Below are 20,388 nucleotides of genomic sequence, written 5' to 3' on the forward strand. Positions count from 1 at the left end.
TCTCTCTCTCTCTGGCCAGGTAAGCATGTACCTCCTCTACAGCAAGACTTCTGTTTCTGTCTCTCTGTCACTCTAACCTTTCATTATCTGACACAAGATCACCTCCTCCAATGTCTCCTCCCCTCTCAAAGATTCTTTGTCTTGCAAAGTTACCCGGTGACCCTACCAGTGCAGGGGCTACTTAAAAAGCATCCAACCCACACTGTAAAGTGCTTGGCATTTGGAAGGGCATCTAGCTGTAAAAAACCATGCCAAAACTGACCTCGCCTGTGCTTGGTCCCACATAAAAAGCACTTAGCTCACTCTGTGGGGTGGTAGGTGTTAGGAAGGGCATCCAGCTGTAAGAACTGTGCCAAAACAGACACTGAAGCCTGGTGTTGTCTTCTGCCTGGTCAGCTCCTGTCAAACCATCCAACCCATGCCAGCATGGAAAGGAGGACGTTAAACGATGAAATGATGATGGTGTTGGAAGTGAAGAAATGGACAATAGAACAAATGTGATATTTTCTAAAGTTAAACCAATCACTTTAACCTATTTTTTCACTTACATCATGAAACTAAATTAACAAATTTAATACACTACATATCTCTTTCAGATTACCATTCTGCACTGTTTGCTACAAAAGCATGATTTATACTTTACAGGTGTGATTGTCTAGTTAAGAGGTTTGCTTCCCAGTGACTTGGTTCCAAATTCAGCTGCACTACATGGCACTTGGGACATCCATTTTCTGCTCTAGCTTCAAGCCAACCAAGCTCCACTGTCTGTTTTGGCATGGTTTTTACAGTTGGATGCCTTTCTTAATGCCAACCACTTTAGAGGGTGGATAGGATGATTTTCATGTAGCACCAGCAGGTGTCTTTCAGTTTCCATCCATCAAATCCGGCCACAAGGCCCTGGCTGGCCAGGAACCATAGCAGAAGATACAATAATAATTGTTTCTAATATAGACACAATGCCAGCGATTATGAGGGGAGGGGTAAGTCAATACTATTAATCCCAGTACTTGACTAGTACTTTATTTTTAGAGAGATAAAACACAAAGTTGATCCTAGCATGATTTGCACTGCAAACAATCAGAAGAAATACCACAAAGTAATAATTCTTTCTATCAAAATCGAAATCGAACCAAATTCGACGACTGGCACCCATACCGACCTTCCTTCATTGGACACTAAACTCAGCTTGAGAAGACCTGTTGGGACAAGAGAGATTGAAACTGAACCAAATTCATTGACTGGCACCCTTGCCAGTGGAGCACAAACAGCACCATCCGAGCGGTCTCACTGCCAGAGCAGCAGTCTCGCTTCCATGCCAGTGGCACATAAAAAGCACCATTTGAGTGCGATCGTTTCCAGCTTCGCCTTACTGGCACTTGTACCGGTGGCATGTGAACAAAACATTGGACTGACTCCTATGCAGGCGGCACGTAAAAAACACCATTTGAGCGTGGCCATTGCCAGTACCACCGGTCTGGCCCTCATGCCGGTGGCACATAAAAAGCACTCACTACACTCTCAGAATGGTTGGCATTAGGAAGGGCATCCAACTATAGAAACTCTGCCAGATCAGATTGGAGTCTGGTGTAACCATCTGGTTCGCCAGTCCCCAGTCAAATCGTCCAACCCATGCTAGCATGGAAAGCGGATGTTAAATGATGATGATGAATATAGGTATAAGACTTCAACTTTGGAGAGAGGTAGTCAGTCGATCAAATTCATCCCAGTAGTTAGCCAGTACTTTATTTCATCAGCTTTAGAAAGATGAAAGGCAAAGTTGACTTTAGTAGAATTTGAACTCAGAATGTAGAGAGCCAGAACAAATACTGCCAGGCATTTGTCCAATGTTCTAGCATCTAACATAAATCAATAAAAGGTTAACTTATCCATCTGTCATCCACACAATCACAGACCAAATCAATACACCTTAGCATGATTTAATAACTTCATGAAGTGATTTAAAGTTAATTCTACCTTTTTGAAGAGCAGAAGTGATATCAATAATTACAGTTTTAAGTGTAGTCTTTGATGGAATATCTAACACATATATTTTGAGAGAAGTAGACTGCTTCTTTCACAGAACTAAGTATAGTATGCTAAAAGTATAGATTATTCTCCCAATTTAGTTGCACAGTGACAAGGTGTACATAAGTGGAGAGGATCTTATGTAATTCATATTGACATTTTGATTTATGAGGATTATCAAGTTAGAATATATGAAGAATATATGAATTCCTATAAAAAAATTAAAAAAACTAAGTTCATCATCGTAATAATCATCAATCATTGATTCCTAGTTGATATGCTTGCTCAATGAAACAAAATACCTTTAATTCTATTTTGCCCCAACTTACTTTCAATGTCAAACTAACATATAATATGACAATGTCACACTGTATTTTTCTCTGCTCCAACTACTCTTTACTGGGCCATAGAAATTTCTAATTCTCTATATATCATACAGGTGTTTTACATGTTTATAACAGTAATTTTAGATAATATACTGACCAATAACTTTGACATCATGCCACCAGTTTAACACAAGTGTCTGAGCATTAGTACCCTTGCCAAAATTCGCTATGTTGCAAGCATTCATAACAAAATCCACTCACCCTCTGGTTCCCACTCTGTCCCTTTTTTTCTCCTAAAACTTTGACCTACAGATGTTTAGATTGGGCATTGACTGCACCAGTCTCTCCTGCCTAACAAGCCTTTTTATATTACTCAAAAATAGAAAAATATTACACAAGAAATGGAAGTAAAATCACTAATATATATAATGTATTAAATATAATGTTAAAACTTGTAAGATTATTAGATATAATCTAAGAATGAAATTATTTTGAATAAATTTGTTTTATGAGAGATACTTTTAGCAAAAATTATTAATATCTCCAGGATAGTCACAATGATTTTATTTCCAAGTCACATGAATAAAAATTAATATAAAGATTTAATCATCAAATTTACAGTAAAAACGAAGCTGCCCTCAAATACTTCCACAGGCTTGTGTTTAAATCAAGAACAACTTCATACTAAAATGGTTAAGAATAGCCAGACAGCTAACCAACAAGAAAGCTCAACTAAATTGGACACATCAAACAATTTAACTAAAGAAAAATGCTCAAGATGAATTACAGAGCTAGATTGTAAAAGTAATAATTTGGTTTCTGATTTTACATCATATGGTTGGTGCTTAACTCCACTTCAAAGATACTGAACAGATGAGATAAATCTTAACTCAGACACAACATCTGTATATTGCAAATAACAATCCTGGAAGTATGGGTGACCTCTAGCCCTTAGGATTAAATATTCAGCCTAGATGCACAGCAACATGTTTGCATTGAATTTGAACTCAGTTGGTTTCCCATCTTTGCTAGCTTGCCTAAAATTAGATTGAAAGTTTATAAACACAATTTCAAGATACATTAATGTCAACCTAACCTTTTTACTACATTTGACTTGTACTTAGAATATAGTGAAATAAATAGTAAAATGACATTGATATCTGTTGAAATATGTGTACAATTTATCAATGATACAGTTGACTAGTTCTGTGTCATCAAATAAAAATAACTTGCTATTTGAATTAATTCAGAGATAAAAATAAAAAAGGGAATTAAGCAATCTAAAATTAAACCACACTCTTCAATACTTTATTCCATAATATTGAAGACTTTTAAAGTACATTACAGAGTGGATAACCACAGCTCACTTATTAATCAGAGGAGTCCAATGAGTATTATTCTAACACTTAACTTTCAATGACCAAGTTCAGCTAGTTGCTGATAGGAACAATAGAGAGGTATATTTCATTATTTTTAACTGAGACTGTGTTTCATTTGCTTGATGTAGTGAGATCAAATTCTCCTATATGCAAAATTTGGAATGAATTGGTATCATCTGGAGGAATGCATGAAATTCATGGGTTTCATGGTGTGAAAACTGTGAAAGGTTCACAATGCAGAAGTATCTTCACAGCAAACAGACTATAAATTCTGTTTTCCTTTGAAGATATAATGTATTATAAAAGTGAGAAAATGGATGATCATGTCCAATCAAAAGATCAGTAGTTTGTATTCTTTCACTGACACAGCATGTATCTGAGATCAAGGTACATGGCTCTAGAAAACCAGGTCCACTAAAATATTAGAATAGACTACGAAAAGTATAACACCACAATGATAATGCTATCGTTAGTGCTAATGATTTTTCTATTTGCTGTATGGTATGCAGTACTTTTCATGGGAAAAATTATTTGCAATTGCCTAGAACCTATCCAGGGGTATGATTAGTTTTTACTTTTGCTCCTATAATGCTTCAACAATCGTTGGATCCTTGTGAATTGGATAGGAATTACGTCCAGAAAAACTGCTGCAGAAAATAAGAATTACATTTACAAAAGCATTATTTGATGTTGGATGAGAATTATATTAATAAAATTAATAAAAATCATTAGCAGTGAATTTTTCCAAGGAAATAGGAAATTCTGTATTCTGTAGAGTTTTATGGTTGTTTCACTTTTAATAACAACTTCTCTACCACACATTTTCTGAAGAATTTGGTTAAATCAACCTGATATATCCATTTTGATTACCAAAATAAGGTTTGGGCTCTTGCACTATTTGTCACAATGTTAAACCCAAAGACATTACAACTCTATTATATTATTTTAAGTTTTCATGCCTAACATTTCTATAATAAAAATATCTTATGATTTCATGGCTTTTAGAATCTCTTCTTTAACAAGTTTAGTCTCTCATCTAAGATCTCACAATACACAACCGTTCTCTTAAAACAAAACAAAAAAGAAAAGAAAAATAACAAAGAAAATAAAGTGTCATTGTCTTTGATTCTCTTTCTTACCCTATCCAAATCAATTTTCTCTTTTAGACTCCAGCTGCACAGATATGGTAATAGCAGATAAATATACATTTACTGTTCATGTCTCACAGCTGTATAGAATAGCATTATTTGACAGATGTATATTATATAACATATCTTTCATATAACAGAACTAATTTTCTGTCATAAAAGTAAGTAGATTTCTTAATTTCTCACATCTGTTTGAGACCCAGGTTATTGATCACTGTTAGATTTCCCCCATATTATTGATTATGAACCCTAAGTAAGAGAATTGTGCCTACTCTTAGCATTTCCTTGTTACAAAATATTTTTGAAGAACATCTCCATATAAAATCTCGACTGCCAGAACAGCTAATGCACTGGAAGTGCAAGATTCTTGACAGAGAGCCAAAAATAACTTTACTGGCTACAATACTTAGACAATATTCAATGGTTCCCTATAACTTATACACACAAAATCAGTTTGTCTTAGCTAATTAACACAATAAAATATTGACCTTAAACTTCACATTTTCAACTCTTTCTTAATATGTTTTCTCTTCAATTTAAAAACAATAATTATTGGAAATTTTTCAAGTTTTATGTAATAATTGTAATAAAATTTTTTTTAAATGTTTTAAAAATTCATTGGAGATTTTCTGTGACAGAAAAGCTGTTACGAAAAAAAAAAAAAAATCAGCCTTTAGAAGCCACTTTTATATTTACCATTAAATTTCAAGTTCATATTGTATGTTAAACCAGCTTTAAAATGTATTTGGACAATCTGACAAGTAAATGTTAAATAGGAGCAAGTGAGCATGAAAAGCAAACAGTATTGATTTCTTTTGACTAGGCACAAAGCCAATTTGTAGAGGAGAAGGATGATAGTCAATAATTGACCACATCTTATTTTATCAACATTCCATAACATGAAAGACAAACTTGATCCCAACAAAATTTAAATACAGAAATATAAGGGCCTAAAATAAATATCTTAAAGCATTTTATTTGTCTTTTGTTCTTTAGCTGTCTATCTATCTCTCTCTATTTATCAATCTATCTGTCTCAAGTACACAGGAATATATTGGCTGGCAGTTCCGAAGGACACTCAAACACAAATGAAGACACGAAAGTAGTGTAATTATAAGACTACAATTAAAGACTCTAATAATCTAGGCTACATGGTCCAGTTGAGAGTATACAATTGAAGAGTGTAATTGAAAAATGTTGACAATTCAAGTTTTAATATTTTCTATCTATGTTTTTATTCATTTATTTTTTTTACAAAATATTTATAAACAAAAAAACTTTTTGTTTACATCTTTATCTTTTTTATTATCCATTATATGTTTTTCTGTTTTACACTGCATTATTTTGAAAAGCAAACCGTATTTCTAACTTAACATAGACATACTAAAGAAAGCCACAAAACTGCAGTATTTGTATGGTTCCTGTATAGACATATAGTGCTAAAAAGCAGAAATAAAATTCCATCAGCAGTTGTGGAATTACTAAATCATGATTTCTGTCTTTGCCCATCATCAGTAGCAAATATCCACTATCAGTCACCTACTCAGATAAATTTAGCCTCTACTGATATAGAAAAACAGTGATTAACAAATAATTAATGTTGCAAATAACTGGAAGGCTGTGTAAAGATTTGTAATTAATGACAGAAGCAGTATTGGTTCAAAATAATGTCCTGTACAACTTTGTAGTGTTTACATTATAACTGTAGCAATAAATCCCTCATGCAACAGATGACATTTTAGTGTTTCACAATTTTTTAGCAATTTATTTGGACCAATCAGAACCTAGGCACTTTGCAGGCACTTTGGCTATATGCAATCTAACTCAAGACCCCCACTTTCTCACTCTCTTATCTCTTTGGTTTCACCTTAATACTACACAGTATACAAGTATACAACAACAATGCATTTTCTTTGAACAGAACCACCATCAAAACTTCTCTCTCCTTCACTCAGCACCCAGCAACCACAAATAAGTTGTTCTTGTTCCTCCTTCAAAGACGACACATTACAAAGCAGAAACAGAATTCTATTCTCTGTTCGTTAACTTCAAAACAAAGAACGTTTTTAGTTGAACAAAACTCAAAACATCAAATGATTGTATCTCTTTCCATCAGGTCACATATGTTAATAGCACTATTTACAACATGTTAATTATTCAATTTACTTGTACAAACATAAATATATGCATAATATTTTCCCTACAAACACACTTGTGTAAACTTAGCTTTTATTAATGTTGTATGTTGAAACTTAGTATTTTCAATGTATGCATAACTAATACAAAGCTATATTTCATGACCTTTGCAAGAACATGTGCTGTTTGACTACTTTGAAGAGGTCTATCTTCAGGTGGTACAGGGAAAATAAAGGAAAATTGATATATGTAATTTTACGCTACAACGGTTTATATCCTTATTTTATATATGAATAATAAATTATTATTTCCCTGTTATTTTATCTCTTTAATATCGTTGTTTATTTCCTTTTCATTACATATGTTACTTTTGTGTAATAAACAGAAAGGTTCTTAACCCTTTACATTTTATCTTAAAGTATGTACTATGTAGCAGATGATATGAAAAGAATGAAATAAGTGATGTAAAGATAGAGTTGAAAACATTTATAAAAACTTGAAAAAACTTTACAATTTATGATTTTTTTAATAATAAAAGTTGATACAATTTATTGGCTGATAAACAAAGATATATGTGCATGTGTGTATTATATATACATATATATGTGTGTGTATGTGATTGTATATTATATCACTGTGAAGGCACATGGTTTAGTGGTTAATTGTTGCACTAATGATTGTGAGATTATGGTTTCAATTCCCGCACCAGGCATTGCACTGTGTTCTTGAGCAAAACACTTCATCTCTGTGATCATTTCGTCATCTGACATGTGGTACATCATGTACCTGTACAGTTAATGTTGCTTTGATGGAGGGAGTGAGCTTATGTATACACAAACATTTGATCACACAAAACAAATTATCTGTGTGGTTGCTCAGCAAGAATTTGCATAGCACTCACACATCATCTAACAACAAACAAGGACAGACAAAGGGATTAAGTCGATTACATCGACCCCAGTGCGTAACTGGTACTTCACTCGGCATGCTAATGGTTCTGTCAGCTTGTCACCTTAGGCAGGCCAATATTCCCACTGAACAGAATGCCAGTGTGTCACTGGGTTACCAATTTACATTTGAGTGAACTGGAACAACATGAAATGAAGTGTTTTGCTCCAGAACACAATGTACTGCTGATCTGAGAAATAAAAACTACAATTTAGCAATCTGGCAACTGTGAGTGTAACACCCTACATACTAGGTTATGTGCCTTCACATACATATATATATATATATATATATATATATATATATATATTACACACATATATACACACACATACATATATCATAGAACATTTTTTCCCATGAAATTTTCTCTCTTCAGCCAGTTAGAAACTACAGCCTGTTCTTATTTAAATCTCACCCACCATCTTAAAATGCATAGATTTACAGAAAGAAATATTTAATAATGTAGTCTCAGATGCACTATGCCTGAAAAGAGATGAGCTGGTCTCAACTGGATCCCCTTTCATCGTGGATTTACACAATCAGAGATGATGTAGAATTAAAAAACAGAATCAAAATATGTGCTCATAGATACATAAACATTATTCATTATTACACATCTTTTATGAATAAACACTATTTAAAAAAATCATTTTACTGTTAGAAAAGATTATTAACATTACATATATACATATAAAACTGTTTGAATTCCCTGACAAGTATTACACACACATACACACACATTTCTATATGTACACTACAAGTATTATTTGTCAGGTACATGTACATATAAATGTATAACTTTGTATGTTTGTATACATATGTATATGTGTGCTTGCATATTTACATACCTACAGGAATCCAATATTTTGTTACCTAACAGACAGATAGAATCTGAGGTATAGACAAATGGCTTTTGAACCCAGCTGAGGTTATGCATGTGAGTGCTATACCTTAAGCTAAAACTGACAATGAATGTAGTAAGGAATTTAGAATATATAGGATATACCAATACTCTGTGTTCAGCGTTGTTTCATTGTAGTGCTTGAAGCACTTACAGAGTTTTAGGCTGAATGCTATTGACAATTTCTATATATTGACATCACATCACATTTGTTAAAGAACTACAGAAAAGATTGCAAACCTAGAAGAATTGTCTGAAAAAATAAGACAATCACAGTCAGCATGACAAAAACCAAATTAGTGATTAATAACTGTGAACCAATTCCAATGAGCTTGCTCAATATGTAAAAAGGAGATTGATTGAAGCTCAGTACTGAGAAGTAAGTGGAAGTATGGGTGCATAAAAATTACAGAACAAGGACAGTTATAGACGAGGACAGATGTGAAAAGTGTCAATCTCTAACTGTGGAGGGAACCTGTAGTAGAGGTAGACTCAGGAAGACTTGGGACAAGGTGGTGAAGCATGATCCTTGAACTTTAGTCCTCACAGAGGAAATGACTAGTGATCAAGACCTTTGATGATATTCTGTTTCGAGAAGACTTGTCAAGTCAAGTGAAATTGTAGTTACAGCTGTTGCTGGTGTCACATAACTGGCACATAAAAAAGCACCTTTCAAGCATTGGACCTCATGGAGGCAAAGTCTCCGATGCCAGTGGCATGTGAAAAGCTGCTTTCGAGTGTTGGGCCTCATGGAGGCAATGACGAATAACTGAGACCTTTGGCATTATGTTGTGCTTGAGAAGAAGACCCATCAGGCCAAGTAAAATCACAGTCCCGGCAGATACTGGTATCATGTAAATGGCACCCATGCCGGTGGCACATAAAAGCACCCATTACACTCTCAAGAGTGATTGGTGTTAGAAAGGGCATCCAGCCATAGAAATCATGCCAAATCAGACCAGAGTCTGGTGCAGCCTGCCAGCTTGTCAGCCCTGGTCAAACCGTCCAACCCATGCCAGTATGGACAACGGACATTAAATGATGATGATGGTGATGATGATGATGGATCTCAAGGAAACATATAGAACCCTAAGACTTTGGATGTTCCAGATGTAAAGGTGTAGTAACCAATCCAGAAAGTTAACAATATGGAATGTTTAAACAACAATCTCAGTGATATAAGTATTAATGGAGATATTCAAAGTAAAGGATAAAAGAGATGTAGAAGAAATTCATTGAGTTGTTACCTTTGCATGTAACAAAAGGATTCATCCAATGTCCAAAAGCAGACTTTATAAAGTATGTGTACAAAACACACTGCTAATGAGTGCTGGCATAGCTGAGTAGTTAAGAAGCTCACTTTGCAATCAAGAGGTCTTGGTTCAATCCCACTGCATGACATCTCGGGCAAGTGTCTTTTAACATAATTTTGGATTACACAAGCCTTGTGAATGAAACTGAGCAAGACCAGAATTATTAGGCATCATGTCATACTGGTTCTGCCTGAGGATTACATACAAGTACACATGATAAAATACTCAGTTACATGATACAATGAATAGCTGATCAAATGACTGGAATAGTCATCATCAAAAGTGATTAAGGATCCATTAACTATCCTTTTTACTACATGGCAATGGAACAGCAATGATAAATATGATTGATTTTGGAGAATATAATCCACTAGACATACAATATGGAGTGCAAATAAGATCAAAAGGCAGTTTACTATTAGCACCTGTGTCTAGGAAAGATATCTATGTTATTACCATACTGTACTCAGAGAGGTTAGACTAATAAATGTTAAAAGTATAATGATCACATGCACACAAACACACCTGAGCAGTAGAAAGAAAATCATTAGTTTCTATAAATAGATAATTAAAATATCATTCAATAAAAGAAAAGAGAATGTGTCTCTTTGAATCATCAATTATTATTTAAATAAAATATGAATTAAACACTGTGGAAATTAAAAAAAAAAAAAAGGTATAATGTCAAATGCAATAAATATTAAAATAAAAATAACAGTACCACAAGAATAAATACCAATGCATTTTAGGTTAGGATATAACAATTCCTTTTACAGATTTTTAAATAGGATTTGTTTCCTTCTTCTTATACAACTTCAGCTGAAAACAGATTCTCATGGCAGAAGAATTAAATACAAACTGTTTCTATCTGCAAATGGTTACAACATAGCTTCATATTTTTTTTGGTTAGCACCAATATTAGCACTGAAGGAATAAATTGAATTCATTCAAAGTAAAAGTAGATTAATCCACTCAAAATCTATAAGATTTGATCGTTTAAAACGTTAACAAGTTGATATAGTTTTACAATAAAAAAAATTTTTTAGCTGATATAAAAGAAAAGCTTATTTCTTGTGACCTGAGAAAAGGGCATGCATAAATTATTTGGTTAATTTGCTATCCAACAAAGAGTGTATTTGGCAAATATCAAAGTAACACAAAAAGCAAAGGGTTAAGGATACAATAGGGGAAAAAATGAAGGGGGAAGGAATGTTGTAAGCGAGATTCAGATTTAGTATTTCAAAATTATAGAAAAAAATTAAAACATTTTCACTTCTAAAATAGATAAATATAATCCACACATATGCACACACGCTCATAACATACATCACTCACACAAACACTTATAAAAATACACAAGGCCATTGTAATTAGATTGCACTAACAGTTTGAACATCATTGGAGGTGGGAGAGTGAAATGGTTAGATAAGGTAAAAAAATGAACAACTATGGGATAGATGGGCTGTGCATGTGGCTTACCAATCCAAAATCTGGAAGATCCATCATTGCAAGTAAGACTTTCAAGCTACAAGAAGACATTGATAAATTCACAAATCATCTAGATTATCAGCAAAAGATAAAACAATTTCTTTTTATCACTATAAAACATGATACTATGATAAATATATTACATAAATTTCTTATGTCTACATGTTTGTTTTTTTCATAAAAGGTTTAAATTTATAGAGTAAGATTATAACACGTATTTATCTTAATATATTACTGGTATTTACATTGAATCTTAATGAAATGAAAGGCAGAGTTAACGTTTTCACCTCCACCCAACATGAAATTTGAAACTCAGAATTTAGCGATGTTACCAACTTTGCCAATAAGGGAGACTCAATGTGACTACTTGACCTGCTGGAAATAACAACACTACTGTATAAAAATAAAGAAGAAGAATACATAGGACTATATACAAAAAAGACAAAAATGGTCATGGCTGGAATCCCTTTCATCATTGGTGGAATTCAGTAGCAAAGTTGTTACTAAATGTATTTTGTACACTTGTCCATCTTTAAAGAGAAAGTATATAAAGACTAAATATATGGTCGCAGAAAAGAGAATGAGAAAATGGAGCAGTAAAAGGGTAATAAAAAGTTATAAATGTGGGGAAATGGAGGGAAAAGGACTGAATGAGTAGTGTAAGAGATGGTGAGAGTTTATATTTCAGCAAAGATGAGGGTAAAAAATGTGGGGCTAAGTAGGAACAGGGTGAAAAAAATGAAAACAGATGAATTTGGTAGGGATTAATTTTTGCTGAAGCAGACCACCAATCGTCTCCTTGATCTCTGGGCTATACCTTATTAGCACGTTTACTGCAGAAATCAGATATGTCTATTCAAAATTTCATTACTATTAACTGCAGAAAGCAGTTTTATACACCAATTTATCTTTTGTTGAGGAATGTCATGTTTGAAACTGTTCTATTGTGTTGGTTTCACATAAAAAGCACCCGTGCTAGTGCCTTGTAAAAAAGCACCCAGTACACTTTGTAACATGCTTGCTGTTAGGAAGGACATCAAGATGTACAAACTAGGCCAAAACAGACAATTGTAGCCTGGTGCAGCTCTCCAGCTGGCCAGTGCCTGTCAGACCGTCCAACCCATACCAGCATGGAAAAACGATGTTAAATGATGATGATGTGTCAAGCTAATTGCGGTCACATAACTTGCAGAAAAAACAAATTCTACTTTTTGGTAGATACTTAACATCATCAGCATTTAACATATGTTTTCCATGCTGTCATGGGTTGGATGGTTTGACAAGAGCTGGCAGAACTAGAGGACTGTGCCAAGTTCTATTGTCTGCTTTGATTTTGTGTTTTTCTTAATAGCTTAATCAGGAGGAAAAGAAGTGCCCACAACTCTTTACAGGACTTACATGATGGATATGAAATGTTATCATACAGCCATTTTGGCATCACCTATTTGGCATTGCTGATCCAATGCTGACTTATTCAACATCAGATGGTTTAATGGTTTATTCACTTTAACACATTAACCACCATGCGTACCATCAGTGGTTAATCGCAAACTTCACACAACTGCCATATGCACCACTGGTGGTACATTTTCGTAATTTGAGAAAATATTATATTTTGTATCTTTGTCATGGTTTTGAGGATATTTAAATAACATTAGTGTTAAATATTAAAGTTTAATTATGAAATATTGTAAAACTGCAAAAAAATTACATTTCCTTGTAATTAAACAATGTAGCACGACTGGAAATCTGTGGCTTCACTGGTAAGTTCCAAGAACAGGCCATGGTGGTTAACATGTTAATGTTTTTCTCTCTCTCTCTCTCTCTCTCTCTCACACACACACACACACACACACACACGCACACACACACATACACACACACACTCTCTCTCTCTCTCACTCTCTCTCACTCTCTCTCTTTCTTTCTCTCTTTTACTCCACATGTTTATATTTCTGACCATGTGCACATGAGTTCATGCATGTGTGAGTGCTTGTGTCAAGCACCAAAAAGTACAATCATTAAAACAGCCTGAATGTTCAGTCAACTGTGACAAATCATCTGCATCCAAACAGCCATATCCAATCATCTCATTCCATTACAAGACTGGTGAATGAGAGGGAAAGAGGAAGAGAAAAAAGGCGGCTCAAACTAGCAACATGGCGTGAATATTTGCAATAGAGAGGATTCCGTTAAAAGCATCAAAGGTGCCACAGTGAGATTTGAACTCAGAATGCAAGGAGCTGAAATAAATACTGCAAAGCAAGTACCCTATCCAGCCCTAATCATTCTGTCAGTTCACAGCCCCAAACTATAACTTCATTTATCAACCCAGGAAGGTAATATTGAAATTAGCAGAATTTGAACTCAGAAAGCAAGAGACCAGAATAAATACTGTAAGACATTTTGTTGAAGTACTTAACTGGATATGACATATAATGAGTTGACCTGGGGTTAAACAACAAGATTGTATTAAATTATGTCAACAAATGAAGTTAATAAATGATGAATAAGTATATATTTGCACGTAACTTAGTCTCCAATCTTTCCTTGTACTCTCTTCGCCAATTATGCCAGTTTCAAGTATTGATCAATAATTAGGAAAAGATCACACACACATACACACACACTGATTTTCTTTGATGCTCTAACCCCAAACTATCTTCATTTCATGCAACAACAATTTACAAGATGTGTGAAAATGTTTCATTTCCAACTACCTCAGTTTACTTCCATTGATTTCTCCCATAGACATAAAGGATTCAGATTTATAAAGTGGAAGGAAAGGTATTTTGTAACATTGATACCTCCCCCACCTTTTTTTAAGTGCTTTAAGGATGTTTCCGAAATGAAATAGCAGCAACTAGAAATTTATACCAGGTCACAAACAAGACTAACCATCAGCTTAGCTCTAACACTGTAATTCATTATAGCTAATGTTAATAAGGCACTCTAACTAGACCTTCCAGAAACAGTAGTTAAATATCCCTTAAATGATGCATTACAGCCATAAAAAAAGGAAGGATAAGCTGAATAACAGATGAGTCAGTCACAGTTGGAATGCTTTTGATCATAGTTTTGCTTACTCAGAGTTCATATGGTGTTAAAGAACAACTTAATTTAGCAATATTGGTTTCAAATGTTAAATACATTGGTTTCACAAGACCATTAATTTTGCAAGAGTGGGTAAGTCAATTACACCAACCCCAGAGCTCAACTGATACCTATTTTGAAGAAATGCTACTAAGTATTTTGTCAGGCATGGTAACAATTCTGCCTTACTCAGTTTAGATATATTGGTTTCAAATTTTGGTACAAAGCCAGGAATTTCGTGAGAGTTGAGCACTGGGGGATGACATCGATCCCAGTGCTCAACTGGAACTTATTTTATTGACTGTGAATGGATGAAAAGCAAAGTCAACTGGCAGCATTTGAACACAGAATGTAAAGTTGGAAGAAATGTTGTCAAGTAGTTTGTCTGACATGGTAATGATTCTGTCAGCTCGCCGCCTTACTCAATTTAGATATATTGATAATATGGAGAACTTATAAAAGAATAATACGATGTAATATGCTACAAACAGTCATAAAAATAAATGAAACAAAAGACTCAATTTTAAAAAATTACAAACAAACAAAGCACCATCATTTTTCAAACAAATTGCCAGCTATGAAATATAACAATGCAAAAATATGTTAATAGAAATCAATTTTTTTTTTAATGTTAACTTATATAATGTGTTTCAATTGTTTAATTCACCATATTTTAATAAGAAATAAACACAAGAATGTCTTCCAATAAAGCTACATATTATATGATACAACATCATACATAGGAATGTAGAACAGCTAATATCTTTTGATTTACAGTATGCAAAAAATAAATAAATAACCTGGTTAAATTTAGTTACTCAATGAAAAATAGAGAACAACAACAAAAATCTAATTAGTACTCAATTATAATAAATAACAATGGTGTTTTATCATGTTCAAAATGTGAAAAATAAATGGTATATAAATTATATAAAAAAAAAAACAGAAATATTAGAAAACCATTGAATTGTCCTAAAAAATATCAGTGAAGTGTTTATTGCTGTATAATCATTTAGATGCTTTATTGGTGAACCCAACATCAACTGTTTCATAAAAATGATGGTTGATGATCATAATAATAATGATGATGATGATGATGATTTGCTTAATATCTCAACTGTGGTATTTAAAAATAACACTTTAAATTAATGATTTATAACATATATATGGAAAACAAACTAAGTTTCAAATAAAATACTTATCAAAAGAATTTTTGAAGCAGAATGGTCTGTTTTATTGTTTTTGATGGTTTAGTCAGAGGAAGAAGAGCAGCCTTTGTGATCTAAGGCTCCTGAGATTGTTATGAAGAAAGTAGAAAGTTATCATCAGAGAAATTACCAGGCTTACCTGCTCTTAACATAGTGGACTCTTCTAAAAGGCACTCAAGAGCAGGCTAGGTGGTGCTGTCTAATCAGGTGCTGAATTAAATCTACCATCTCAGAACTCATACAGTCCATCTGATGGGTTTTTGTAGTTTCCTTCCCTATAACCATGAATTCATCCTAATTATAGTTGTTTAATAGCCACCTCTGATTGAACAAATTTCTGGTCAAATGCCTTCCAGCCATGACCACCCTATCTCTTTAGATAATGTATTTGGAACTACACCACAAGATCCAATCCTTGTTACAGTGTGGTGACTTGTGTGCCTTAGTGACTCTGACAGCTAATCCAGTAGATCACATGCTCCTGGTAGCACCTTCCTTGCTGGACAGGTCAAAGGATAGAGGCCAGATTAATATAGACCACAAATGTAAAAGTGGGTTTTTCACTCCTACCTAGTAAAAAAAAAAAGCAAAGTTACAGAAGCACTGATGACAATTCAAAACTAATAAGATCTGGGTGAAGAAGACTTTTCCTCGGGGAAACATAAGATGTGGTGCAGACAAATACAAAAAGAAGCAGAAGTCCAACTGGAGAGAAGCAGAAAAGGCAGCCTAATGCCAAGAACAGTGGAGAAAAGTCATTGATGGCCTATACTGCACAAGGAGTGAAGGGCTTAAGTAGATAGGGAGATATGTAGCTCCATTTTCCAATATGTTCTATTCATAATAAGCTAGGGTGTGATTTGAGGGAGATTTAGTAGCTATTCCTAGCAAGCCAACAACCAGGTCAAGACTCCTGCATTAACTTGTAATATGATGTATTTAAATTAGTGCTCTATTGTTTCTATTAGTACACCACCCCACCATTACATACCCACGTCAATAAGGGTGCCTCTCAATGATCATCATTCGATTGCTACCAATAGTACCCAAATCACCCTATCATCTTAAAATCTTGGACAATGTAATCCTACACACCTCTAGAAAATGAAAGGTTCATAGCTGGAATACTTTTCACATCAGAACTGCTCATTTGAAAATAATGATTTCTTACAAAAATACAAGACCAAATTATACAGTATATTCAACAGTGCCAAATCCTAGCAGTTCTTGGTACTTATTGAACCATCTATTAACAGGGCCAACAAGAGAACCCCTATAGGGTCACTTGGCCTGAAAGATATAGCAATTAAACTTCCCTCAATCATACAAAGCCATCTTAAATAAGGAATGCATACCTTATACAATGCAGTCCTACATACTCCATAAAAATATGGGTTGTCACAAAATGATTGCCTTTGATAATATGTCTGCTGGACATAAACATGACCTAGAGCTAGACAACAACACAACTCCTAAGGAAATTGAAAGATTAAGTCAACTCCAACAGGATTTAAATTCAGAAAGTAGAATAGATCCCAAATTAAATTTTGTAAGACACTTAATGAAACACTCTTATCTTTTCTATTGAGTTTATATTCCAAAATAATAAACTGTAAATAAATACACTTTTAAGAAAAGCAGTGAGTAAGTACTTACAATACTTGACAACTGAATACTTTAAATTTATTCAAGGTAACAGCTTATAACAGACGATGAAGTCTGTCTCGTGCCTTGGTTAGTCTCCTATTTGACAGTTACATTGTACTGGTATAGTTTGATGTTTGAATATCTGTTCTTGCTACAGGTCCCACTATAGACTATAAGTTAGGATTTGTCAAGATCAAAGTTTATGATTTATATTATAACTCAATGTTTAAAGTCTTTTACCAACAACAGCATGCCTCTTCAAGTCACAGCAGCAGTACCTGAAGCTGGTTTCTCTCAATAATTTCACAATAAAATTTCACTGATATTTCAAAGCCTGTTATGAATTAAGGCTATCAATCAAACAATTTTATGTCCTTCTTAAGCATTCTTATTGGAAACACAAGCTGTCAGAGAATTGAAGAAGACTGCTGTAGCTGAAGTTTGTGTTGGTTAAGCTTTTAAAATTAAGAAGATTGGTCACTAAAAAAATAACTGCCATGTTGCATATAGTTAAGTCAACAGAGTGTCAAACCATTTGACCAAAGTCTTTGGTGGTTTATATCCCATCTGCAGTATATGCATGGTGAAAGTACTTTGGATTAAAATGGTAGTACCCAAATCACCCCATCATTGAATTAAAATGATAGTACACAAATCACCCTACCAAATAGATGCCTTAAGGAGAGTAAAAACCTGCTCTAGCCAGTTGTAGGAACATTGAACTATTGAGAAGTATTCCATTTCAAGTGTTAAATTCAAAGCCATAAATGTAGATTAACAAGTGATAAGCTTCAACAAATTGAATCACTTTAAATTAATTACCATAGAGATACAGTCTTCAGTAGTGACCTAATGGGTTCAGCAATTCTTAAACATAACCAATAACAATATAAATTATCTATATGGTTATTCTGCCTGTTATCCACCAAATATCTCTCAAATCACACCCAATTGTGTTAAAATAATAATAAATAATGTAGTTGTAGATGCACTATGTCTGGAAATAAGATGAGGTAGTCATGGTCAAAACGTCTCTGATCATGGTTCAACTCAATCAGGACCAACCTGGGGTTAAATGACAACCAAGGCATAAATTACACTGTGAAGTGATGTAAGTCCAACACCCATGAGTGAAATACTGCCTCTCACATCTAGAACGGTGCTACTGCTTATGTAGACAAACATCTGAGGCTACATCCAAAAGTTGACCTTCTGACTGATTGACAAAGACTCACTCACTACAACTCTGGCCCACAGACACAAAACTGGCATTCTCTAGCAGCCCTGCCAGAAAATTATGAGAATGGGTAAAGATTTTATATACCATATTTGGTGACATAAAAGACGCAGACAGGTATATCAGATGTACCCTAATTTCAGCACTGTATATTCAGGAGAAAAGGGTTTTAGTACATTTAAAGTACATGGGAACCCAACTTCACAAATATGATCTGGGGTGATTTCTTTTGAGACATTTTTTGGAAAAAAGTGGTCTAATATGCCATCAAATATGGTAATTAATAATATGAGTTTTTATAAATAGAATTCAGTCTTTTCTCGGTGTCATTGTAAATAAATAAATACATAAATAAATAAGTAAATAAATAAAAAGAATGAGACATGAAAGCTAGCAATACCTGTTACAAGAACTATAAGTTACACAATGGCAGTTTCTTGTTTCAGTGTTATGTCACAAAATGTAAAATGATATCTTCAAGACTCAGATTCTAAGCACATCGACTACTCATGGCAATTATATCTAAATTGTCCATTGTATACTATAGAATTCCACAGCTAAGCCTTGTTCAATGGCATCTTGGAAAACTGCATTCACAACCCACATTTACAGTAATTTAACCCTTTAGCATTCAGATTATTCTATAAAATGTAATGTTTATTTATTTATTCAAATTGCTCTGAATTAATCATGCATTGTCTTGTAGCTTAACGATTTCAATGATGTGAATGCTTATCTTTAGAATGACATTGTAGGCTAGGTGTGAGAGGCTGAATCTGGCTGGTTAGGGCATAAAACAAGTAGAATATCTGGGATGGATATGTCCACTTTAAACATTTCAGCAATGTAAAGAATGCATTCTTTTGGGATGCAAATGATTGAGTAATTTTGTTAATCAAAAACAACTGAGCCTACTTGGTAGGAAAGAAAAACAATGGAATGCAGAGAACTGAACAGATGATAACTAAAATAAAGAGATAGGAAACAATTGCAAATTCAAGGAAGGTACTATTTATGGTAATTATTCAATGACACCTATCAAAAGCAAAACTGATGTGTAACAGATATTTCACAGAGACAAATTAGTGGAGTCAGCCATAGGAATACTTCAGCATAAACATGGTGTCTGCAAAAATAAAATCCTAAATGCAGAATTAATGGGATGTGTGTGGGTTCACATTAGGATTACATTTTATGAACCCAGCCAAGGCTGTTAGGAGCTCAGACAGTGTTCGTTAGAAACTTTTATTTTGCTTTTACAATGGCCTGTAATGCAATGAGCTTTGCAAAGGAATATAGGACGATGTTTGAAGAAATAAAGTTTGAATTTCTGAATAAATGATCAGTTATCCACTAGTTTCATCTCAAAAATCAACAAAGCTAGAATTGGAGAAAAACAATGATGGTTTACATCAGCAAAAAAGAAATAAAATTAATTTCTTGAAAGGAAGGTGCTGCCTAACATGTGAGAAGTAACCTGCCCTTCATGACACACAAATGTTACTGAATACATACTTGTGAGAAAGATGGGGGAGG

The 20,388-nt window shown here is 33.9% G+C and overlaps 1 protein-coding gene across 12 annotated transcripts in view; it reads right to left on the reverse strand.

Moving 5' to 3' along the window:
- The window catches only part of LOC106878029 (solute carrier family 66 member 2), a 250,218-nt gene that overhangs the window by 206,503 nt on the left and 23,327 nt on the right, over positions 1–20,388 (reverse strand). For 8 of the 12 annotated variants that reach the window (XR_008263599.1, XR_008263600.1, XR_008263579.1 and 5 more), the window contains exon 2: positions 11,659–11,704. The exons of the other annotated variants lie outside the window; for them this stretch is intronic. Coding sequence is in view for 5 of the 8 variants with exons in the window: in XM_052965961.1 (XP_052821921.1) it covers positions 11,659–11,685 (27 nt within the window). In the remaining 3 variants the exon portion in view is untranslated. The remainder of the gene's footprint in view (positions 1–11,658; positions 11,705–20,388) is intronic. 12 annotated transcript variants of the gene reach the window in all.

Source organism: Octopus bimaculoides, chromosome 1 (assembly GCF_001194135.2).
Source record: "Octopus bimaculoides isolate UCB-OBI-ISO-001 chromosome 1, ASM119413v2, whole genome shotgun sequence".
Lineage (NCBI taxonomy): Eukaryota > Metazoa > Mollusca > Cephalopoda > Octopoda > Octopodidae > Octopus > Octopus bimaculoides.